Source organism: Xiphophorus hellerii, chromosome 1 (genome assembly GCF_003331165.1).
Source record: "Xiphophorus hellerii strain 12219 chromosome 1, Xiphophorus_hellerii-4.1, whole genome shotgun sequence".
NCBI classification, from domain to species: domain Eukaryota; kingdom Metazoa; phylum Chordata; class Actinopteri; order Cyprinodontiformes; family Poeciliidae; genus Xiphophorus; species Xiphophorus hellerii.
In genome coordinates this window covers 9,198,984-9,224,192 of record NC_045672.1, presented here as the reverse complement: position 1 = coordinate 9,224,192, position 25,209 = coordinate 9,198,984, and the positions used below count along the sequence as shown (strand labels likewise).

The window sequence follows — 25,209 nt, the reverse complement described above, 5'->3', positions numbered from 1 at the left end:
CACAGTAGGCTACAAAATATTTACATTTCTCTTGAATTTAGTCCTTAAAGTTTCAGTTTCATCCATTTGCTACATGGCTAAATATTGAATGTTCCTTTGTAACATTAGCTAACAACAACATGTCTACAATTACTGACAATGAACATGCAAAGTTTATTTTCAGAAAAAGGAATGGCCAATTATTGCCAGCTTTGCACGCGGTTAGTTAGTTTGTGTGGGAGCAGTGGAGCTTCCCACATAAACGGTGGACAAGAAATGTAACAATTTACTACTGAAGAGTGTTTCTTCATTTGTTTCAGAAACCCAAACTGTATTTTTGAAGAATTTGCTAATGTAAAAATAATTATTCCACTATTCCACACTTATCTTAATCAAAAGTTTTATGTCTGTGTAATCCACACACGCTGTCACGTGGTCAGTCATTTGTAGCTTGCATCTACAAATAAGATAAAGAAATTGGGGGGGGGGGGGGAAAATATTTAGAGCATGTTTCTTTTATTTACAAAGTCAAATGAAACAAACAAAAACATGTAAAACGGCGAACCATTCTCATGAAGCACTGATCATCTGCTCAACAGGCTTGGAACAGAGAACATCCTCAAAGTCAGGAGACAATTTTTCATTGTTTTTTAATACACCTTCTCCTCGGCTAAACTGGAATTCAGACAGTCGGCTCAGCTTGCTCACTCAAACCGCTTCGTATTAATAAATATGTAAATTCAAGTAAAAAGCTGTAAAACTAGTAAGCAGGTCAGTCTTCACAGCAAAAGCCGAGCCGGAAAGTTCATCACAGAGGAAACTCGTTGGCATCACGGGAGGACAAAACAACTTAAGATGTGGTGAAATATGGAATGAAAAGCATCTGATGAAGTTGCTTTCTTTCCCCTGCTGATTTTTTAAAACATTTTTTTAGATCCAGGTTTTTTGGGGGGGGGGTTTTAAAATCCAGATTCAGTTGTTTTTAGATACATAAGTTTAAATTCAGACAAATGTCTCTCAAAACCCATGTGAATGCTTACGTGTCCATGTGTCCAAATACTAAATGTAGTGTTTAGAGTTTTGTCTTATACGTAGCCAATTTTATTTTGGTCTTTTTCTCCACATTTATTCCACACAGTATTTCAAATATAGCCAGTTTGTTCTCAGATCCTGGATCTTGCTCAGCAAACACAGTAATCAGTTGGTCCAGTAATTGTTTTGTTGGGTCATTTTTCGGTTCGTCATAAGCGAACAAAAACCTCTAACAAGTCTGAGGCATCTGTTGGAAAAACATTACAAGGACCCTAAAAATCTTACAAATATTCTCAAGAAAAGAAAATGGAAACCAAAAAAAAAAAAAAGAGAAAACACTGTACAAAAATAAAAATACAAACGAATAAATATGCAAAGTCATAAATAAATTAAATTTGGTAATATTTCAGAACGTGTCGAATGAGAAGAGCCCAGAAAAAACAACAACAACAAAACAAACAAGCATGAGTAAACATTTCAGAATAAAGAACAGATCCATTAAAGAATAAAAAACTAATTAACAAGAAATGCTCGAGTCTTGCTTTGATGATGTTTGGAGTTTTGTGTTCATGCGAGGAGACAAAACTCCTCACATGTCTCCTGTGAGGAGTGTGTGTGCTGTACTGGGAAACACACAAAGACAGTTTGTTAAAGCGGATAGGTTTTGAAGCTGACGTTGAGTTATGGGAAAAGAAACTGGTTTGTTTTAACCTACGTGCACAGATTAATGTCTGTTTTACAGTGGAGCACAGTGTATGCTGCGGATATGTATTTCTCAACCATAGCTGCTATAGACTAGGCATGGGCTGGTAGGAGATTCATGGTTGCATAACCGTGAGTAAGAATACTACAGTTTTAAGGTGTCATGGTATTATTACAGATATTCAAAACTAAGATGAAAAAAGAAAAATTCAATAGCTTCTAGTTAAAACAGCTTGCCAACCAGCTCACAATGTTAAAGCAGTGATATTATCACAAGAGTGATGGTGCCATTTGTTTCCGTGTTTTTCTCGACTGGAAAAATTTCCAGACATCAAGATGAAAGTACTCGCGGGCCACAAAAATATTTAATTTTAAAATTAAAAATGCCAAAGTTATCTTAATGATATTTCTCCATGTTTACCTTCAGGTAAAAGAAAACAAGGTACATTGCATCAAAACGACCATGTTAGTCAGATTTTTGTAGAAATCATAGACAGGAAACATAAAAAGGGTCTCGCATGTTTGCCTTATTATACGAAAGGCAGAGAGTCTCCTAAAAAGTTTTGGGTAAATCCTTTTCTAACTGTGGTTCAGAATTTTTCTTTAACATGATGTGGATCGCTCCTTCTTTGAAAAACACAACATCAAGTGAAAGAGCACATCCCAGTCTGCCTCGGAGTAAAAGTCACCATGTGTTTGTGGTCTTACTTGCAATAAAATTAAGATGAAACAAATAATATGTGATTACTAAAAGTTTTTGCTGTACCCAACATCTTGTTTCATGAAGTTTTAAATTGTCAATGAAAATCTCCATTCGCTTTGACCGCCTGTCCAACAGGTCAAATTTGTACCATTTGTGAATTGTAAAACAAACAGAAAAAAAAGTTAAATAAATAAAATCATTTCAGTGGTTATTAATGGCCTGTGGAATGCATTTAGAATGTTTCTGCTTCACATTGTAAGATGATTAATTAATTGTTTTTTTACAGTTTGGAAACCCTAAGTTTATAAATATCTTGAATCACCTCATTACCAATAACCGGCCCATGCCGTTTGTGAACTTCTGCTCTGCAATCAATACCTGCTCTAAAATGTGATCCTCTTTGTTTTTGAGGTTTCTAGTGAGTTTGTGCTGTGTTATTTTTTTGTTTTGTTTTGTTTTGTTTTTTGGAAAAGCCACACGATATCTCCAAAATCAAGTTTGGTTTTACGTTTCAACTCTGCTCACAGCACGAGACAGAGAGACAATGAGTGAGAAAAAACAAAACAAAGCAGCAGAGTGAAAGCATGAATCGACGTCGGACGTTTTCATTTTTCACTTCTTGAAAATAATTCCTTTTGTAACCTTTAGAAAGACAAGGCGCCGACACAAACACAGTAACGACACGAGAGTAACCAAAGCTTTGAGGGGTCCGCGGGGCAGGGGGCTGTGAAGCTCAGCGCCCCCTAGGGTCGTATCAGTATATATAGGCTTTAGTGAGTGTTTTGCATCGTTTTCAACTAGGCTACAGTAAGACTGTGGGTGAGATTCAGTCTCCCTTTACCTCTTCTTTCTCACAGCTAACATTCAGAAAGATGGGAGGCAAATAAAGGCATCTTCTGTTGGTTGTTTCTCCGCTACAAGGATGACACCTCATTAGCTTTTTTTTTTCTTTTCCACCTGCCTGTTTTTAGGCGATCACCTGTTTGTTTGTTGTTTTTTTTGTAAAAGTAGATTACATAAAAAAACAGTAGACATTAAAAAAAATTAAAAAAGAAAACCATCCCACACCCCACGCCTAAATAGAAGGAATCTTTTCAGACAGAAAAAGGCCCGATATGAAGGCATTTGATTATTCGTACATTCTTATTTCACTGGAGTTTTTAAGTTTCAGTAAAATGTTTTCAAACCTTCATCAAGCCTTAAGATGTCACATCATTTCACCCTTCAAAGAGAAAAAAATACAAGACATCCTGTCCTGGCAGTGAAGTATTAAGCGCAACAATCCTTTTTTTTCTGAGTTTGGTTTGATATTTTTAGCTATTTTCTTTAGATGTCCACGGAAATATTCAGTAGCAGTATTCAACAAATGACAAAACTTTCAGTTACTGAACACGTTTACTACAAGCTACCTCAGCTGGAAGGACCTTTTTCTTTAATGGGATAGGTCAGGATTTTCAAAGTGAGGCTCTGATATGATGTTTTAAGCAGTTAGACTCCTACTGCCTTGGCTAACTCTGGTGTCTTCATTCAGTCAAAATCCTGATTAGCTTGGGCTAAAGGCTAAAGCTAATGTCTAGTCCGAAAGAAGCTCAGACCAAAGCAGGCTTCCACCATCTTAAGAAAACTCCAATTGCCAAAGCTTCATACTCTAGGAAGTAAACTTGGTGATGATGTTGAGAAAGAAGGCGCTAATTATTTACACAGGGAGTGGGCACAGGAGGCAGAGTTGCAACAGAGGAAAAAGCACATGTTTCTGGATAGAGCAACTGCCTAATAAGCATGGTAAGGCAGTGCAAAAATGTATAAAATAATGTCCACTTAAACTCCAATTAAATTTTTTTCTTCTTAAAAATCTTAATTTTAATATCAAAATATGACTAACTGCAGACACTTTGCATGTTCCATTCTCAGTGTGCGTTTCACATGGGAAGATCACTGGTGGCGCACAGCCTCCAACCTCAATTTCCTGTTTATGTAATCATTAGCGTCTGTGTAAATTCCAGCCAAAAGCAAACGCATTGATGGTTTACACTCATCAAAGAGCCTTCACATGGACTGCTGTGATAGAGCAGAGTTGTTCCAAGGCTCTTAACAGACTGGCTGTTAGCGTCGGGCTTTGGGTTCGATTGATCTGCATTTATTTTAAATATACCAAAAAAAGTTAGAACTATTTAACAAAACCTCACTTAAAGAAAACCTCAACCATCACATAAAGAGAAACTCCAGCTTCTGGCTGCCATTTTGATTAGCTGTGAGCAAAGAGTCTTCACGTTTTGCAAAGCTGCAGAACTACTGCAGAATCTCTAACGTTGACAGTTCAACTAATGGCCGTTTGTAGTCACTACAGGCTCACACTCAGCAGTTCTCAGTCCAGTGATGAGCTTTTTAATACCAGGATTGGACAAACAAATCTGGAAGCTCAAAGTCCATAGAATTTAAAACCCTCCCCTTTCATCCCCTCTGAATATTTTTAAATGCTTCACATTTTGATATTCAGCATCAACATTTGTCACTCAGTGTCCAGTCTATTCAGTCACCCTTCAGGTTGTTCCTCCAAGGCAATACAGGTGACCAAAATGAAGATCTTAGACCTTAACTTTCCTTAATTCTTTGTCCATCCTCCCTCAGAGGACACTGCAGTCTGACTAACACGTCGAAACTGAAAGTTGTCTTACTGTCCCATCAGTCTCGATGACGTCATCATCATCATCATCAGAGCTGCTGCCGCCACTGACCTCCCCGCCGTTCACCAGAACCGGGACGCGGTGGCTTTCTGAGCGCGCTGAAGGGGAAAACGAGGAAGGGGAGGAGGAGGAGGAGCCAGAGGCTGCAGTTTGGGGGTACTGAGACAGGAAACTGGCTCCGGCTGGACCTGGGGTGGCAGCTGGACCTGGCAGCATCGACCCAGAGTACAGGCCGGCTAGAGACGGACTGTATGACAGAGGGAAGCCTGGCGGGAGCATCCCAGCCAAGCTGGGGCCCAACATGTACGGCGGGAGGGCTCCCTGTCAGAGAACCGGCGGCGCTGACTGATGTAGAGGGACATGACGAGGCAGAAGTCGTGACTGTGGTCGACGAAGACTGAGATGAGGAAGAAGGGGCGGCGCTGACTCCGCTCAAGCCAAACATGTCTCGGTACATGTAAGTGGGGTCGCCCAGCTGGCTGTTGGGTGGCTGGAAGTAGTGTGAGCTCGACCCCATGAAGAGGGGATGCCCCACTGAACCGCCCAACATGGCCGAGTTGAGACCCATCGGGGGAAGGCCGTAGCCCCCAGAGAATGGGAACCCTGGCGAAGATGAGGAGTGTTTTCCTGCGTACGGCATGCTTGCCGGCTCGCTCCTCTATCGATGGGCTGGGGGCTTTACGCTTGCTGCCTATTCTCAAATCCTGGGGAATGCAGGTGTCCTTGTTCGGCTGGGTTACATTAGTAGCTGAGGCATCATGGTGGCTCGAGGCTTCCCCAGAGTAAGTGCTGCCACAATTTTTCTGCAGCAGCTTGTTAGAAGGCGGGGCGTTCGTGCCGCTCTCAGCTTCTCCGTCTGTGGCGTCAGACCCCGAGCAGGGCGCGTAGCGCTGCAGCTCGCTGATGATCTCTGGGCTGTCGGGGGAAAGAGGGCGGGGCACAGCTTTGGAGGGTACCTTCGGTTTCCTGTCAGGGGATATGCAACCATTACTGCCACCGGAGGAAACTTCCTGAGTTGGAGCCTTCAAGTCTGAAAGAAGAAAGACAATCAATGTTGGTTTCAAAAGAATAATATAACTTATTACATATCTAAACAGTATTTTCTATACAACCTTTTTACTAAAAGACAACATAAAAAGCTCCACTTGCATTATCGAAGCTGAAATGTTGCGGTTTAGACTAATCATGTGTGAGAATGGCTCAGTCAAAGTCTAGTCTGAAATCCAAATTTTGGTAAGATTTTGAAATTGCTGTTCGGAAATTCTCTCTATGCAGTCTAACTGAGTTTCAGTCATTTTGCTGAGAAGCATATTAATACAGACAGTGAATGCCACTTTACCTGAAAGACTTGCATTCTAACTGTATCAAAATGTGGCAATGCAAATAATAATTGTAATTCTTAAAATTATAGAAAGCAATCCATCATTTTTCTTTAGCTTCTCAATTACTCACTACTTTGAGCAATAAAAAATAAATAAAATTCAAGTTGCGATGCAATGTTAATGAATGAATAAGTAATTACCTTTGGGAGGAGCTGCGACACTCTCATCCACAGTCTTAGCCTTGTTAGCTGCTCTAATGGCAAAGATTCGGCCATCAGATGTCCTGATATATGTCCCTAAATACAAGAAGAAGTAAACAATGCTTTTAGTATACACACTTACTGATATGTAACTTTACCTAAAGAATCAAAAGTAACTACATTTTTAAGGAAGACACAGCATTGTTGATGTTTATTAAGTTTCAGATAGTGATTGAAGATGACAAAAAAAGGCTTGTACCATTTAATTTAAAGTAGAAAATCAGAAGCTAAATTTAATTTAGGAGTTCTGGAACTGAACCTTTTGTGCCCCTGATAACATGAATGCTTTCTCCGGAGTTGATCCTCGCCTGAACTGTCTGTTGAGTTGTTGGTACCTGGAATCACTATGTCTGAAAGAGATCAGACGCAACTTATGAAACTTCAGAGGCATGTGCTTATGTACAAACAACAACAAACAATGGATGGAGACAAAAGCGTTAGTGCCGCTTGCCTACCAGTAGTGGTGACGATCTTTTGCACAAACACCCCAGCTTTTTGCAGGCAGTTGACAGGGAAGCCTCCAAGGCTGGATGAAGAGGAGCCGCGGTCTGGGGCTGAACCCGCAGCCACATGGCGGGGCATCATGGGAGCATGATGCAGACTGAACTGGCCGGACGCTTGCCACTGGTTTCTCCTCTGTGCGAGTGGGAGGGCGCCTGAACAGAAGGTTGGTTTTTTTTAGTTACTTTATTATTAATGCACATTTTAGAAGGGTTCAAACCTGATTAGAGAACATGTTGTAGAAAACTTTACAGCATTTAAAGGAATTTTTCTGGATATTTTGTCAAACAGCAACTCACTAACCAGTTCCTCTGGCTGAAAGCAGGGATGTTGGTGAGGCTCTGATCACTGGCAGGGTAATAGTGAGCGTAGGACGGGCGTGTGTACGGCACAGACGCCCTCTTCTCCTCCTCATAGCCCTTCTTGGCGGCTTTTTTCTCAGCGCTGCTCAGTTTTAGCTCCCTGCGGTCTATCAGGAGGGACTCATGGGGGAAGGGTTGCTGAAAAAGAGGAATATTATCGGTGATTAGAGTTTCAATCTTAATCAACTTTGTTACAGTTTTTTAAAATAGTGCTCTGCAAAACTATTCATATCCTTTAGGACTGCAAGTTATATTTGTAATTGATTGTTCTATTGATCAGATAAAAATAATAATAATTAAAAATTTGCACACTCTGCACATTTTCATTTAACCATTTAGACCTTTTTATACAATATTAGAAATAGATGAAAAGGCAAAGATACTACTAAATTCCTTTTTATGTTATGTTATGGCCTAAAATACAATAACATTGAATATGTTTAGAGTACGCTGGATCATTTGCAGCTAAGAAAATACTTCTAACATCAACATGTGAAAAGGTCAGCTTGCTTGACTTAACATCCAGTGTAGCTGAAAGAGGACTTAAAATGAGATTTTGTTTGCAGAACTTAAACCAGGTTAAGCTAAAACTGATGGCACTTGAGGAGACCTGGGTTAAACATATTTACAAACAAAGAAGGATTTGATTAATCACAATTAATCAGATTAATCATTTCAACCCTAATATCCTTCTAGAGTGTAGAAGGATATTGCAATCTATTATCTAGAATCTAGACCTTCTACACATTTAATTACTGTATAGCAACAACTACTCCATTGTATGTTTATAGTTGCTGTCCTGCTGTAAAGTGAACCTTTGCCTCAGTTTTAACTGACGTCTTTTGCAACCTTTAGGTTCTCCTGCAGGTTTTTTCATAATTTGGCTATAGTTCACTTTTAAATATGCATTATATCCACCTACCTTGGTGATTAGGTGGGAGTAGAGATGCAAAGCTCTCTGCAGAACGCTCTCCCTGATTTCTCCAGGCAGCAGCCGGACCTGGAATGGATCCGGTTCCTCCTCCACAAAGTGAAGAAGGGACTCGACTTCCCTCCTGGTGAAATTCAGCACAGGGTTCAGGTCGTCCACAACACGGTCTGGTGGAAGAAGGGAGAGCAACATTTTAATTTTATAAAGTATACTTAGCTGAAATTGTAAAAGAAAAGGAGTGAGACCAAACTCCGAAAAGATTTAAGAAAAATCATGCAATTAATACAAAAGGATATTTAAAAAAAAGAAAAAAGAAAATCCAGAATGAATGTTTTTCATCTTCTAAACCTCATAGAAAACATCAAAGGTTGGCTTCTTGCCAAAGACAATTGTTTAGTTTTATGGTTTTTGTTCATGAATCAACATTTATTAAGGAGTTGAAAGCGTCGTGCAATCAGAAAATTTATGGTTTTCGGTTCCAGCTTCCCCCGACCACATTTCTGTTTTGACTGTTTAAATGTGTTTTGGATATGTGGTGGAAACTAAACAGAGAGAGTTTTAAAGCTACAATTGACACCTCAGCAGGGAGCCAGGACAGCTTGTGAAGCACATTTTAGAAATATTCTTCCTGGAGAACTCAAACAATTCCAGATTAGAACACACCGACTCAGAACTCACCAGACATTCCCTGCTTGGAGATTTGACGATCATAAATCTTTTTCTCCAGAGTGAAGTCGCACACCAGGCGGTAGATGTTACACGGTTTTCTCTGTCCGTAGCGGTACACGCGACACACAGCCTGGGCGTCATGGCAAGGGTTCCAGGAGGCGTCAAACACTACCACTCGGTTCGCTCCAATCAGGTTCACACCCAGACAACCAGCCCTGAGGTCCAGACAGTGATCTTACATCATTTCTGACTTTGGACCTTGATATTAATAATGGTGTAGTGTGAGTGGGGGGACGGGGAGAGGGGATTACCTGGTTGAAAGTAGGAAAACCCAGGCTGAGGTATTGGTCGGATCATTGAACTGATTTATCAGCCTTTCTCTCTCTGAAGCTGTTGTGCTTCCATCCAGTCCTGGAAAATATCCCACAGCAAATCCACAGTTAAACTTAAGTAAAAAAAATATACAAGCAAAAGTAAGAAACTGCACGGTTTTTTTTTTTTGACAGAGAATTATCTTTTAACTAGTCTGTGTTTTGCTTGAATTAAAAAAAAAAAACAACTAAGGTCGTGGTAGGAAGGCCATTCTGCACATAAATTACAGACCAGCAACAATTTCCGTGACTTTTAAGTACTTGAGTAACCAGGGGAAGCGAAGTCTGTCTGCTACTTAAAATCGCCTGCAGGTGGCAGCACTCATTGCATGTCATTGCAATTGAATCGCGACTGATGCACAGAATCACTACAGTCAGAAGAAAAGACTCTCCTTCTACAGATTAGACAAATTTATCAGTGTATTAAGGTTAAGACTTGGGCATGGCAAAAATGTTGATGCAATATTCAAACTAATTGCAATTTCTACAGAACATTTATAACTCAATATTGAGTCATGACTACTTTGTACCAGATAAAATAGAGATTGAAAGAAATCAGTTCTTCCTTAGGTGTGTTTTGGATGGTCAGTATCTAGTAAGTCTTTGAAACTTGTTGAAACCATAATCAGTGATGACTTACTGTAGTAGTTGAGATTGCGGACCCAGTTCTGGTTGGGTCGGTCTTTGTCGGTTGGATATGGTGAAGGAGGCACTGGTCTCTTGGCCAAGAAATCCTCGATCACAGTAAGTGTGGACAAACTTTGACTGAAAGAGGAGCAGTAGAAAACGTAAGATCACATACAGAAGGGCCATGAAGAGGTAGAAAACGATGAGAGGGACAATACAGCTAAGAAAGCTTTGGGAATCCCACAACCAAAAGTTTCTATCCTAAAGAAAACAGATTTGCTTTATTTTAATCTTTCACCTGAACACAAGGATTTTGTCTCCCTTCCTGACACTTTCCTCTATCAGGTGGAACAGAAGCACCATCTTTGCCGAGTTCTCCAGGATGCCAGGCTTGTAGTCACACATCAGTTCTTTCGCCTGGCCATGTGAAGGAGTAAAAGAAATGCCATTAGAACTGTTGTCACATAAACGATTTTTGAGATCCAATGTTAGAAAACCTCAAACTAGCACATACCCACTCATATGTGATGACCTGATTGGCTTTTTCCTGCAGCTGGTTCAGACTCAGTCCACAGATTGGATCTGGGTTGTCCAAACTCTTTGACTTTGGAGCCGGTGCTGCCGTCGGACATCTGCCCTGTGAAGTGGATGTGATGTCGTCAAGGTCCAAATCCTGCTCACTTGCCAGGTTTTCTTTCTGCAAAGCTTCGTATAGCACGTCTGGATGATTCCAAATCTAAGAAACAACAACAAAATGCATTTGGATGTAAAAAATAAATTAAATAATGGGTTCCAAATGAATAAAAGTATAATACTGAAGAGGATAAGCAACATTTTGGACACACACAGACCTTGCAGCAGACACAAAAGGCTTTCAGGGGGTTGAGGCTGAGCCAGCCGGTGTTCCCTGCCTCTCTGAAGCGGTTCATGAACTCAGTATAGAGTGCCCTCTGCAGGGGAGACAGACGCACCAGGATCACATGCTCGTCCTTAGAGGGAAGTTGGTCCCTCAAGACATCATGGCCTCGTCTGGATTATAAATAAACCAGTCAGTATTAGAAAGAGTTTCTTAAGAGAGACTAAGTTTAATTTCCTGAATGGCGATGCTCTTACCTCTGCACAAAGCCTTCCAGCAGGCTGTGGAGGACGTGGCTCCTGTACCTCATCAGCTGGACGTCCTGGGGAGTGCTGTCCACACACTGTCCATTAAGGATGGGTCGCTCAAACATGTTACTGAACTCCTGCCTTGTTCCTGAAATATGTAAAATTCAACAAAAAAAGAAAAAATGAGCAGCATTCAGGAGGAAAGCAGGCATGCAGAATCACAACTCACCACATACCTAGAAAGTCGGGACGGACAAAGTCGACCATGCACCAGTACTCGATGAGATTGTTCTGGAGCGGGTAGCCGGTCAATACTACACGCCGCCGGGTTCGTATGTTCTTTAGGGCCTGAGACGTGCTGGCGTGGCAGTTCTTAATGCGATGTCCTTCATCACAGATCACCACATCTGGACCGGGTCGGGAAAGAGCTTTCTCAACACCTTAAGAAAAGACACTGACTTCAGTGAGCTATTCCAGATTCCTTCCCTTTCTTTACTCTAATTTTACTTTAATCTTCTTCACTTTCTCTCCCCTAACTTCCTCATTTTTCCCCTTCTACGTCTTTCCTAACCTTTTAGAAGTTGCTGCTGTCTGTCTTCTTCATCCAGGTTTATGATATCAGGTGCTCCAGTCTTTTTGCTCCTCTTCTTCCGCCCAGCCACAAAGCTCTTCTTCAAAGACAGGAGACGGTACATTTCGTAACCCATCAGCAGGACACCACCATCCCGAGACCAGTCCTCCACCACCTTGGCCCTAGACGCTGTGTTTCTGGGTATCAGGAGAAAATGAAAGGCTATTTTTTTGTCAAATAAAAATGCTTTCCCCAACATAAAAATCCCCAAAACAAATGGTTGGGTGATATTAAGTACTGTAAGCTCCACAGACATTTTCAGTTCAGTAATTGTTCCGGTGACTTACTTGTGTTCATCGTTGAGGATGTGAACTTTAAATGCACGCGGTGCAACCAATGCAGGATCAGTGTCTGGAGGTAATGCTTCAGGAGGAGGGACCCATGTGTTGAACTCTGACAGCCAGTTCTGCAGTGTATTCACCTGGAAGGGAATAAGTATGTGTATCAGATTTTGGTACACATACTTGGTCACATTGTTTGGCTCACAGTGAAGATAAATCTTGTTTACACCTCTTTAGCCATTTTTGGGATACCATGGGGTTCAGTACTCAGGACAATTCTTTTTACGCTACACAGATGAAACCACATCTTTACATTTACACCTAACCTTTTTATAATCATTGTGCAGGCATCGAATGGAAGAGGCCCACAGAAGCTTACCGGTACGATGGCGAGCACAGTGTGAGTTTGAGTGTGCCTGAACAAGACGTCGATGAAGGAGATGACCTGAAGCGTTTTGCCTAAGCCCATGCTGTGAGCCAGGATGCAGCCGAAGCCGCTGCTATTGCTGAAGAGCTCCAGGGACTCCACCAAGTTGTCGTACAGGAAACGGAATTCCACCGATCTGAAGACAGATTGAGAAAGACCCAAGAGATGAAGTGACACAACCAAGAAGAGAGAAGAAATCCAAATTCTGGAGATTCCAGTGGACGGATATTTTAACCAAGCATCACATCTAAAGTGGAACATTTATCTATATGCTTATTCTGAGTGTATCCTGATACCTGGTGAGGTTTGACTGCTCGCGCCAGCTGTGGTGACAGGAAAATGTCCTCATCTGCCTCTGGATGGTTGAGGTTGACGAGCACCCTGCCTTGGGCGTCTGGTTGGTTCTGGGTATCGTTGGCATGTGCACCACTAGGCTCACTCTCCTCTTCCTCTTTGGAGACTTGAGCAACAGTGTCATGGTCATCTGTCCTCAAATCTATTATTTCTGAATAGAAGATAAATAAACAGAGAAATAATTAAGGTCTCAAAGCTTACAATACAATTATTATTTATCAAATGTCAACCTGGTCTTACAATCTGTATGTAAAAAGATGTGAGGTTTGATGTTGAGGGGAGCATTCTGGCATGACAAAAACAATGCTGGCTACTCAGTTCCCCACAAAAATACACACAAAACATACAGTTAGTTTACTGAAGTAAATAGAAGCAAACAATATATTAACAAGTGTATGCAGAAATTTAAAATCTCCTCTCAGTAATATCTTTGTATTTGATTCAAAGATGCCAGAGTGTTGTATCTTCCTTAAGTTATCTTGACTAACATTCTTTCCGTAAATGTTTCAATGTCGGTCTTTCGTTGTTGGGAGGACTGTAGGTAAGGCGGTATGAGTTTTTAACATCATGTTTAAGTAAAAATAGAACGAAAGAAGAAAAAACAACAGGTATTGCAGAAAAAAAACACCAAAATTTAGTTTTAGCTTTCATACTGTTTTCTACCTTGCCATTAACGTAGTATTAAGAGGCACGTTTTACATGAGTCTAAGTGCTGCTTTTGATACACAGAAGGAAAAATAAAATTTTGCATATTAGACAACTCTTTGAAGAAAAAAACTACTTGAAATGAGCTGAATCAACAGGACGGAACTGACAGTTTTTCTGCTAAAATAAGTTCCCATCAAATTTCCATAAGCTCTTGACGCTCTCATCTCTGCTAGCTGGGGGTATCAGTTGTCCAATGATAACAGAAATTGAGTCTGTCTGTGTTTGTCGGACAAAATCTGTCTGATAAACGAGAATAGAAAGGAGTATCAAAGTTATACAAGCTGGCGACCTGAGAGAGCACGCTGTGAAGAGGACAAGTGTGTGTTAAAAAAAAACAGAGTGAGTTTATATAACTGCAGTGAATGGCTGGTTATACAAGTAGGATTAGAGTGGAGGGGGCGACTGGTTATGCAACCCCAACTGGAAATGTCACTGTCCCACTGTGGTGTGGGTGTGTGTTCATTATGAGTGTGTGTTCTGCTTCCTCCCTACTAATCTGCTGGATTTATTACCCCTCTCATTTCATCTCTCTTCCCTCCATTTGGCTGTTTTCTCACTTTTCGTGTTTTTCATCCCTCGGCCTCTCGTTGTTTATCTGTTTACCTGTTCATCCGTCTCCAGCTTCCCTCCTCACACTGCAGGTGTGCGTCTGCAATTTGCTTTGATCTCGACTCTGAAATTTATCCCAGTGTGTGTGTCTTTATTTGGTCTATTTGATTGACTTGCTGGAATGTGTGTATCTGAGCACATGGATGGTAAAAGAAGAAAACTCAACTGATCTTAACTAGCAAAAGTCATGTTAACTGCATTTGTTTAACTTTGTGTAACAACTGAGTTTTAAATGGCTCCAAGTAAGTTTTACAGTCAGTTAACTTAAACAATTTTGCAAAATAAGAATCATTATCAGGATCTCGCCCATTTTTGTTGGAAATTGACTTTATGTTGTCTCTGCTATCTAAACAAGAAAAGGAGAAGAGAACTGAAGAAAAAGACAGAAAAGTAGGCAAGTTTATGCGACACTCAGATCTCTTTGTGGATGTTAAAAATAACCTTCGTCATTTAACAACCCATCTGATAAAACCTTAAAAAGAAATACTAGTACACATCTCTCCTGTGGTTTTTGAGTAAAAACAGATTTTTTTTTCTCTCCTGGAAATTCCCAGCGATAAAGTCCTTTGATGTGCTGCTCCTCCAAACCCTGGAGGTCAAAAGTCAATTTCAAACAGGCTGTGTAATTTAATAAATTGATGCTTGTTATATGGCTGTTGAGAAGCAAATAGTTAGTAGATATGAGGCTTTATGAAACAATGGGAATCTCAGTAGCTTCTCTACCCAGATGAGCCACTCAGGAAGGCTCTGACTTAACCATCAGATTTAATGTAGCACTGAATGCATGCAGGCTTATAGGATGAGAAACATGCAGTAACATATAGCAAAGCTCAAAAGGTTTGGATAAAAGGAGTGAGATTTATTCTAGTCATTTTCAAAAACACTACAGTGAAAATCAATTCAAGGCCATTTAATTTTTCATTTCTCATCATTTGTTTACAACATCTTCTTTTCAGAAACAGGCAATAATGGCCTTGGTGTGAAAAGAGCCCACACAGCAGCAGAATGGCAAATGACGTCCTTAAAATGTTACATATAATTACAATTCCAGGCCTCTGAGGGGCGCCGTACAGCTGACAGGTTAAAACACCAGAAATGGAGAAGAAGACATCGACCATGCATATAAAACTAATTTGCTCCGACAATAATGTGTCTGTGTGGATACCTGACTGAAACAGAAGAAAATAGAACTAGAAACTTTATCATGTTCATTTAACATGGTTACAATGTGGATGGCACAAATGCAGCCAAGCAGTGACGTGCGGTCAGGGGAGGCAGGTGAGGCTCTGCCTCACCTGTAATCATGGAAAAATAATAATGATAAAATCATTTATATTGCTATTTTCACCCTGTGGTTTGTACTATACCTATTTTTCATTTAACTTAAAAAAAATTCAGATGATTGTTTCTTCAAAATCGCAGAATTTCTGCATTTTCCCATTCAAATGGAAGCTCAGCTGGTGAGGCAGCAGCGAGCTGAGCCTCACCTGGGATTGCGCAACTTCTCGCTAACTGCACTGGCTGCCATTCTGAGAGCATGTTCCTCCTGTCTGTACGTCGCCAATAAAATGGCTAAAAAACATTTAATGTATGAGCTGATTTTCCATAATTTAGCTTATGTATATAATGTACAGAGTTTTTTTTTTGTCACCAATTGTGTGTGTAACGTGTTTCATGTGCTGAAGAGCGATCAAAAACGGCAGAGAACAGATTCGAGGTGAGGCAGGCAGTTCTCTTGCCTCATGGCAGGGGGCGCTCATGATCCCAGACATTGTGATTCCACAACTGCAGAGTAAGAGTAACAGCGAGTTAGCCATGGAGCTAGCCATACAATAAGGTCAAGTGCAGCGATATATTTATAGTTTTCTCCTCTTACCACAGCAATTAATTAATAATCGCAAAATAATACTACAACAATACTACGGCAACAGACTGAATGTTCTGCTTTTTGCGTGGGAAATATTTGAGTGTTTTTTATTGTGGCGTTGTTGTCAGTTGCTATGGCAACGAGTCTGCGCGTAGCTGCGCTGATACCGAGAGCGACAAAAGACGTGGTTTTGAGTTGTACTTTAACGGGTTTCCCCTTCGCTGTGGAGCACAGCACGAAATGAATAATATCTACATGTCCAAGTTTGATTGAGTGAACGGAAATAGTCTTTTTGCCCTCCAGCGTCGTCCACATGCGAGTAATAATTTCCTTACATAAACAATAACATGCAGGGGGTCTATATTTGTAAATCTGAATATGATTAAGTCAGTGCCTCACCAGCTATGAACCTCACCGCACGTCCCTGCAGCCAAGTATAATAATATTAGCTTTGCTGAACTTCACCTTTGCTTGTATATTCATATTATACTTATTTCATGTTTGAGTCCTTTGAAGCTATCTGGTTTCTACGACATCCAAACTTTATGGTATGATAAAGAGTTTGAGGGGTTTTTGAGTGACAAACGTAACCAGCTCCAAGTCATTACTCGAACTACAGTCAAACATCAGAAAATAAAAACATTGAATTGCTAAAACAAGGTGAAATTTAAAAAAAAGAAATTCTCAGTTTAAATCCAGAAATATACATACAGTACATATGTGCTATTTGTTGTCTTTTTAATTTTTTTAACTTTGCACATTGGATTGGAGGGAGGGCATTTTGAAAAATGAAAGCCACCCCCTAAAATGAACTGAGTAGTTCATTTACATTCAAAACTACATTTTCGTATTTAGTCATAAAGAAAGTACGCCCTATTTAAATTTTGGGGTTTAGAGGTACATTAAACTTTTTGACGTTGTTTTCCATTTTGGTTTCAAAATGTGGGTTGTGTGGTTCTGTACACTTATGGAACCTGATCCAAAACAGTTCATTTATATGTTATGAACTTTGTGATTTAAAGCCCAATTTGCAGCAACAACTGTAGCACAGAAGTGCTTACACCATTGATAATGGGTCTTAAAGTGAACAGGATTAGAAGTCCTCTTAGTGTATCTGATTAATACACTTATTTTCAACTATCAAAGTCTTCAAATACTTAATTTACCTGCTGGCTCAAGCAGTTTGAAAATAAAGCCCTTGTTTTGAGGATTGTGTATCTCACCTGTTTTTTGTGTTTGCGCTGTTGCTGCAGAGGTGAGTGTGTCAGTCTTGCATTTATCTGCGCTGATACTGGTGCTGCTGGAGTCCAGGCACATCCCATCCTGTCTGGTGGACTTTACTTTTTGCTGGAATGACACTGATGCAGACGATGAGGTCACATGCTGAGTAACATCGCCTGAGGACGGGGACATGAAGAATGCAACATGTAAGTCAGAAACTATGAGATGGAAGAAATATAAAAAAAATGGAAGCACACATGGAGTTAATGAATGGACAATGAAGGAGAAAAGTTTAGGCAAGTATGTGTGTAATTAATTAGCAATCATTTTTATTGTGCATGATAAAGAATGTTGATTACAGATTTTTCAAGTAGAAATGTAAGATTCAGAAACTGAAGGATTAATAGTCTTTGTGCACATCTTCTCACCGGTTGTGTATTCAGGCAGTAGCGGTACGGGAAAATCCTGCTTCCTTTGATCTTCCAGACGTTGCCTTCGCTCTAGCTCCTCCTGCTGGGCGACTTTGGTCACTGCATCTAACTGATGTTCCCTCAACAATTTCCTAAAATATAGCCAGATAAACATACTTTTAATTTAATCGTAATTGTGTATTTTGACAAACAACCAAATTCTATTACATGAAATGTAATTTTTTTTTGTTTTTCAGGGATGCTCTTTGTATATTTATAATAAAGCATATCTTTTATGTTAAATGTAATAAAACCTAAACTATATGCTGTGAAATATTAGTCATCTGTAGCTTTTGCACCTGGACATAAGATTGTGAGACATTTATAAATAGTAAATTTAAACATTTTTAAGTAAAACCTCTGATAAAAAAAAAAAAGTAGGACAGCTGTTCAATTTGAACTCTTCAGCAAAATTCCGGGATGCCTGGAAGACTGTAAGAGTATAAGTTGTTCATATAAAAAAACTAACTTTAAAAACAATACCTGACATATCCAGATGACTCAAAACACAGCAACATTTTTTATTTAAACAAAATCAGTCAAATGTTTCTACAGTTACTCAGTCTGAGCCCATCAACCTGCATCAGTGATATTTGAGATTTCCTTTTCACAGCTAATAAAACATTGAATAAAAATTACACAGAACTTCCTCTGAAATTGCTTTGCTCTCTGTCTGGTAAATTCTAACAGCTTTTGCTACAGGATGTTAAACATGAACCACAAAATTCTGGATTTTATTTGTTTCTGGGGAGATGAAACTCAAAATCAGGCTACTTAAAAGGAATGTTTTCAATAGTTTCATGTTAGCTGTCCAGTCAGTCTGCTGCAACAGAAAACTAGGATTTGGAGGCTGCTAGATATTTTGCTATTTTACCGTTTTCTACTTCTTCTTTTTTTGCAGTTTGCAAGCAAACTATCTCCCACAATTTCTACCATGGGAGTTATTTTGTCAAACACTCCATGGAGCTGACTTATCAGTAGACAGCAGGAAAGTGGAAACTTATAGCAACGTTGCTCAGTTATTTGCATTTGGATCCTGTTTTGGAGCTGGAGCTCAGATTTAAAACAACCTGTATTCTGTTGTGAATACACACAGAGACTAATGTTTAAAATTATTAATGCTAGTAGCACTTCCATTTAAAATAGGAAGTTATTTAAATAACTAGGACTATTATTATTGCTTTTAAAGAGAAACAGAAAAAAGTCACTGACACATCAAAGGTTTACAAAAAAAAAGTTTTGAAATCGACCACAAATCTATGATCAGTTCATTTAAAAAAAAAAATGCTGTAAAACTTCTTTACTCAAGACTGTAAGCAAAATACGGTGAAGATTGAATTTAAAAAAATAATAATTTTCTAATACAAATCCTTCCAGAAACATTGAAACTAATACATCCTCAATTTGGGGTGTATGTCTTAAATACCTGTGAGATGAACTCGTTTAAAAGAATCCTTAAGCCTTGTAATCCTCCTAATGGAAATATTTATGTATCCCAGTTTTAAAGGGCTCTAGAAACTGTTAATAGGATCCAGAACCGTCATTATTAACATATGTTTGATATTTATCTAAATGCGCTGTGTTGCAGTGAAGCAGCATAGTTGGGGTTCAGCTTTAAGGCATTACTGGCAGTCTGGAGGAATGAGGCTGTAGACTCAGCATACAGTGTTTGAAATCACTAACAGATTTTATGGGCAACTGGGATGCTGTTGATTTTCTAATAGAAAAAAGCTGCACAGTATAATAAAACTCATATAAACTGGTAAACAAATTTTAGTGCAACTACAACTAAGGGTTACTAAGATAAAAACATTATAGAATCAGCTGATGTATTTTTAGCTGGTTTTTTTGTCTGTCCCAATAGCATTAATAAAAAAAAACACTTCTATAAGGCGTTGAGTTGAGCTTGCTTTAATAGATGGGTTTGTGTTGTTTCTTCAAGAATCCCTACAGAATAACTAGGTGGGTGTCCTTCTAATCTCTCTGACTCAGACAGCGTTTGAAGCTTAGCCCGAGGTGCCGACTTTGGTACCTGATGTTTCGTCTCATGTGGGCCGGCTTGGAGCTCCTCTTCTTGGTTCCCGTCAGGGCGGACGGAGGGGCGTGGCTTTGGCTTGCCGGCCTAGAGTGGGGTCTGGACAAGGACTGCGAGGTGGGTGGGTGGTGCGGCGTCTCCGCCGAAGGCGAGGTAGATGGGGGAGGGGTGCACTGCCACACAGCCGGATCGCCACCCTGAGCCTCATTCTCCGACCTGAAGGGGGCGCTGTGGGACTGGTCTGTAGGAGGAAAACAGGAGCATAGAAAATGATCAATAAAAATAAATAAAGGAGAGATTAGCTTCAATTCTTATCATTAATCATAAGAATTAACATTAACAAAAAAAATACGATTACTTCAAAGTGACGAACAAAATTGCTGCAGTTCTAAATAAAAGCGTCTGTATCCATGTTACATGTACTGTTTTAGCCTAGCCTGAGCTCAGGGTTTAAAAGGATCAGCAGCAATTTATCATGTATTTTTATTCACTCACATATGAGAACAAATATTGAGGCTGTCTTTGAAAGTACTGATGAAAAACTCATAATAACACACACACAAACTGCAACTTCTCAGCCAAACCAGGAATAAATTCATTTTTTGATAAATTTTACATGCAACTTTTCCTCACAGCTAATCTTATGCACTCTTATGCTGTTGTTTTACACCTTTGCCAAATTTAAGATACACTTTTGCAAAATTTGATGTGTTTATCATATATTTATATGTATTTTGTATATTTCTCTTTAGTTTTCATCAAAACCTTGATGGGTTTTGTATGTTGGATCAGAAACAATGACAAGTTACGTTTTGATGAAGACAGAGGTTAGAGAGGTATTTGGAATGAAAAAATATGGCGTCTGCCAACTCTCAACAGCAGGAAGGCTTGCATAACAATGTTTTATAATAGCTGATGACTCAGGGGAAGTGGCATGGGCTGGTGTTTCACTGTTACGGAGAAGCAACTTTAAACACTCAGGCTACCCACTTAAAACAGGAAGAGCCACAATTTAGACATGGTAAGTATAACTTCCCTACATAGTGTATATTTGTTACCAATTCCCTTTTATGTTTCTTATCTCTGAGTTGAAATATTCACAAAGAATTGAAGTATAAATCTGAATGAAAACATGTCAAAATAAAGCACAGCACAGTAATGTATCATAGACGAACATTAGTTTAATTTAAAGTTCTTTTTTTCAAAGAGGTAAAGTTGACAACTGTTATCTGACAGAAGTTAGATTGGAACAACTCCCAACTCAAGTATAGGATAATATTTCAAAATATTTGATGACATAATATAGAGATGCATCAGGAAATCAGCTGGTGACCAGTAAGGAAGATTTTGAGTCCTATCTTTCTCCGATTAGTGAACTACGTGCAACCATTGTTGCTATTGCTTTGTAACAATTTCCACAAGTCAACAGAATTGCTGTCAATGTAAAACAGATTCAACAATAAGTTTAAAATAAGGTAGAACAAGTAAGAGCAGTACAAAAAAAATAGTTGATATATTTTTTATGATATAGCCCGCAGGTCAAAAGTTTGGATAAACTTGAGCCGGAAATAATTTCAAAACTTTAGTAAGACATTGATAAGTTTAAATAAAAATGCTGAAATCTTTTGGTAGCAAAATATTAGGGTAACTTCTTGTAATTTTTAGGATTTATTTTCTGAGTTTTGCCTGGTAGGGTTTATTAATAATAATAATAACAATAATAATAATAATAATAAAAACATTAGATTTATCTTGCTTAATCTTGGAGAATGAGGCTCAGGGTGGCATTTACTAACCAGTGCAAGTAAAGTTCTTCTCTCTGCTCTAAAACCCCACAGAAAAGTGAAAACTTTTATTGCTTTTTGTACTTTTTTGATCAATTTTCCCTCAAATCTGCTTGAACGAAACTTTAACCTTCTCTTTTTCTGCCCTCCTTCTCTCGCTTGTTCAATCAGGAGCACACTGAACCAGATCTGGAGCTTATGTAAGAGCTGCATCATAAAAATGGACAGCTTATGAAACACAAGACAGGGCACAAACACTGACGCGCAGACAGACATATTTCAGAGGACGAGCACTCATAAAACAACATTAATCAATGATTAAATATCAGAACACACATGTAAAAACGCTTGTGTTTATCTTTCTGTGGTAAACATTTAAGAGACTGAATAGATTCCTTAGCCTGTTGCTCTCCATCTAAAAATAAATGAAGTAGCAATAAAACCAAGATTTATCCCTCCTAAAAATCATTTTGTACATGATTTGGTTCCCCTGTGTACAGAAACTCCCAATAACATGATGTTCTGTCAGGTTTTGGATCCCCACACCATGACATGAATCAAATTTATCCTTCAGTCCAGCCAAGATTCTGCCTGGGAAGACTGGACCAACAAGGACGCAACAATGCCACACACACACACACACACACCCGCCCACACACACCCCCTCCATTTCAATGCAAACACACACAAAACCCAGCACAGAAAACATGCTCTCAGCGTGATACCTGGCATGAGAATGTGCGTATGTTCGCATGCACTCGCACAAACATCCTTGCCATAATGGGGCACGGAGGCCAGGTGATGATGATCTCAGTGTGAAGTGAAAAACAACTTACATAAAACGCTCCTACAGTCCATGGCAACATACTTCTTAAACAGGCTGCCGATGACACCAGCTCTGCCGTGGGTCTGAGCGATTGACGTGTTAACATTTAACGTTTAAAGAAATTGATCTAACAACGTTGAGAAAAAGTTGCTGAGTTAAGAGTCAGTAAAAAAAAAGTGAAAAATGACTTTGTTCCAGCAGATCCTTTCAGTCCAACTGTAGAAATATCTGAACAACTGCAGGAGCTGTTATTGCAGCCTCCAGCTTTCTCCAAATGTTATAATAATGTTGACATTTCTGAATAATTACAGTATATCTCCATGGTGTGAAAAGATCGGGGTTGTTTTAGCCATGGCGCCTAATGCAAATTTATTTTCAACAACAGACCATTGCAAAAACATACAAGGACAGTTTTGTTTTTTTTTGCCGTGGCACTAACACTTCATAAAGACACAGCCTTCGACGCTACAACAGACTAAATATTGACTGAGGGTCAGGAAACTAGTGAACAAAGTCCTAAAGGAAAACAAAAAGCAAACACTAATTAAAGAAGTGAAAATCTGAAGGCTTCAAGTCTGTTTGGTTTTATGTTCCAGACTGATATTTAAGAAAACAAGTGGACTTATTGCCTGTTTGTCAGACGACTAACATGTCATTTAGCTCTACAGAGACCCAGTAATAAGCTGTTCCCTTGACTCAGTTTGGGAAAAGGTCTGCATCTAAAACTTGCAGAATAGTATACCTCCAGCACTCGACTTAGCCCCCTCTGATCTAGAGCGTATGACAAAAACAGCAAACAGAATAAATCTGTGACGGGGCAGACACTTTTCCATTCAAGTTCCTGACATTTATGAAACCATTGCTTTCCTCTGATTGGATGCCAGCAACATAAGTGCATCAGATGGTTTAGTTTTTCCAGGAAATAGTGAATAAAAATTGTGGTCCTTGTAATTAAAATGAAGGAGGTTTCATAAAACAAGTCTTATTAACCTTATCATCAGATGAAGGACGAGAGAAAGAAAACAACCTTCGTTGCCAGACACATTATGATTTAGAAATTCACTCGAAAACACTCTGTACCCCATTTTCCATTTGTCCGGCACAACCTTACACAACAGTTATATAACAGTTCCTGAAATGTGCAGAGCCTCGACATCAGCGCAAACACACAAACAGTCGGGCGACAACAAAGAGGCAGGAAAACCAAAGGAAAGAGGAAAAGGGAATAGAGACATCAAAGCGGGGTGGGCAGCACACAGACACACACGTTAAAAATCCTGACACTGCACACACGAGCAAACGAAACACAGACGCAGATTCTGGGAAACAAGACTCCTTCCTACTGAGGGGGTCAAGAGGACAACAAGTCAAAGATTCATTCACCAATGTAAGAAAGAGCACATTTTGTCAAATTGGTTACAAAATGTGCTCTAAAAAGCTCTTAGACACGCCTACTGCACTTATACCTGCTTCACATGATACCGTCCAGTTAAAGTTTAACATGTTTATTTCACCCAAACAGCAAAGTAATATTGCTTGCCACAATAAATTGGAGGTTTCATTTAAAAATCCCATTAGGCTGTGATTTTTATTAGCATTTAAAATTGTACACTGTGAGCCAATCAAACTAAAAGAGTAGAGATAAAACTGAAAGGATAAGTGCAGGAGAGACATGTTTGCTCACCAGATTTCTGTTTGACGTTACCAATAATAGAAGAGTGGGACGCTCGTGTAGGCAATTAACAGGTTGGCAGCAGCTGCAAGCGAACTCCAAACATTTTATGACTAACACACATCTTTATCTCATCTAAAACAATCAAACTTATGAAGTGAAATAATTAGAGAGACTGTTAAATGTTTGAACTAAGCTAATTAAAAAAACGACATCATATTTGACTTTAATGGAAGTGCATTTATTAATCTTAGCTCAGTATGAGCTGGTAGGTTATACAACTCACCCACATAAAGGCACTAAATAAGTTATGTAACTAAAAAGGTTAATCAATGCTCCCTCACTGAGACTCAAGGAATCTGCGATCAAAATCAGTATTTAGACAAACGTAATTGATTGTGTAAAGACACAAACCCACATGACATTGTGGGAAAAAATAAGAGAAAATCACATCCAGATAACTCAGCTTGTCATTTATTAACTTTCAGTTAATCAGCTCCTACTGCAACCCGCAGCCCACTCAGGCCGGCCATCAAAGCATCACCACTGTTACAGCAGAGCATCCTGCTGCTTATTGAACATTTTGGGTAAACTTTTGGAACCTACTCTCACTTTCCAAACCAACATTATTTTCTCTAGATGTTGTTATATTAAAAGAAGCCATGAGTTAGTCATATGAAGAACTTGCTAGAAGAAGAACATGTCAGCTATAAATCTAACAAGTTTATGAACTGTATTGTGATAACAGTACGATAACTACACAAATTGTTCTATGTCATCCAGCTGCTTCGGTTTAAGTTCTTAGAGCATCTTAGCAAAAATAATATAAAATGTTGATCATAGTTAAAATACCATAAATCTTTCATTGTCTCACAGGAATATTATTTACACAAAATCTTAACATGAACAGTTTTCATTGTAATTTAGGATTTTTTGCTACATGAAAAAAAGAAAATTGAATAAATGGCCGCTAAATTTAGCATAGTATTTCACATGCTCGTTGCATATAATGCATCTTTTTATAACTGCACTTTTGTAGAATAATACATTTCTACAAGCTGATATTAGCTGTCTTAT

The 25,209-nt window shown here is 39.2% G+C and overlaps 1 protein-coding gene across 1 annotated transcript in view; it reads right to left on the bottom strand.

Annotated features, from left to right (window-relative positions):
• Positions 1 to 478: 478 nt before the first annotated feature.
• LOC116721690 (helicase ARIP4-like) overlaps positions 479 to 25,209 on the bottom strand; it is a 61,104-nt gene continuing 36,373 nt past the window's right edge. Inside the window, 25 exon segments of the mRNA XM_032565579.1 lie at positions 479 to 5,424; positions 5,426 to 5,740; positions 5,742 to 6,130; positions 6,623 to 6,718; positions 6,942 to 6,996; positions 6,998 to 7,032; positions 7,138 to 7,273; positions 7,275 to 7,338; positions 7,487 to 7,683; positions 8,468 to 8,643; positions 9,155 to 9,360; positions 9,457 to 9,556; positions 10,157 to 10,281; positions 10,442 to 10,560; positions 10,658 to 10,879; positions 10,995 to 11,172; positions 11,257 to 11,395; positions 11,484 to 11,687; positions 11,819 to 12,015; positions 12,166 to 12,299; positions 12,539 to 12,713; positions 12,875 to 13,091; positions 17,348 to 17,563; positions 17,774 to 17,907; positions 19,848 to 20,091. Of these exon segments, the coding sequence (XP_032421470.1) occupies positions 5,062 to 5,424; positions 5,426 to 5,740; positions 5,742 to 6,130; positions 6,623 to 6,718; positions 6,942 to 6,996; positions 6,998 to 7,032; positions 7,138 to 7,273; positions 7,275 to 7,338; positions 7,487 to 7,683; positions 8,468 to 8,643; positions 9,155 to 9,360; positions 9,457 to 9,556; positions 10,157 to 10,281; positions 10,442 to 10,560; positions 10,658 to 10,879; positions 10,995 to 11,172; positions 11,257 to 11,395; positions 11,484 to 11,687; positions 11,819 to 12,015; positions 12,166 to 12,299; positions 12,539 to 12,713; positions 12,875 to 13,091; positions 17,348 to 17,563; positions 17,774 to 17,907; positions 19,848 to 20,091 (4,436 nt within the window). The 3' untranslated portion in view covers positions 479 to 5,061.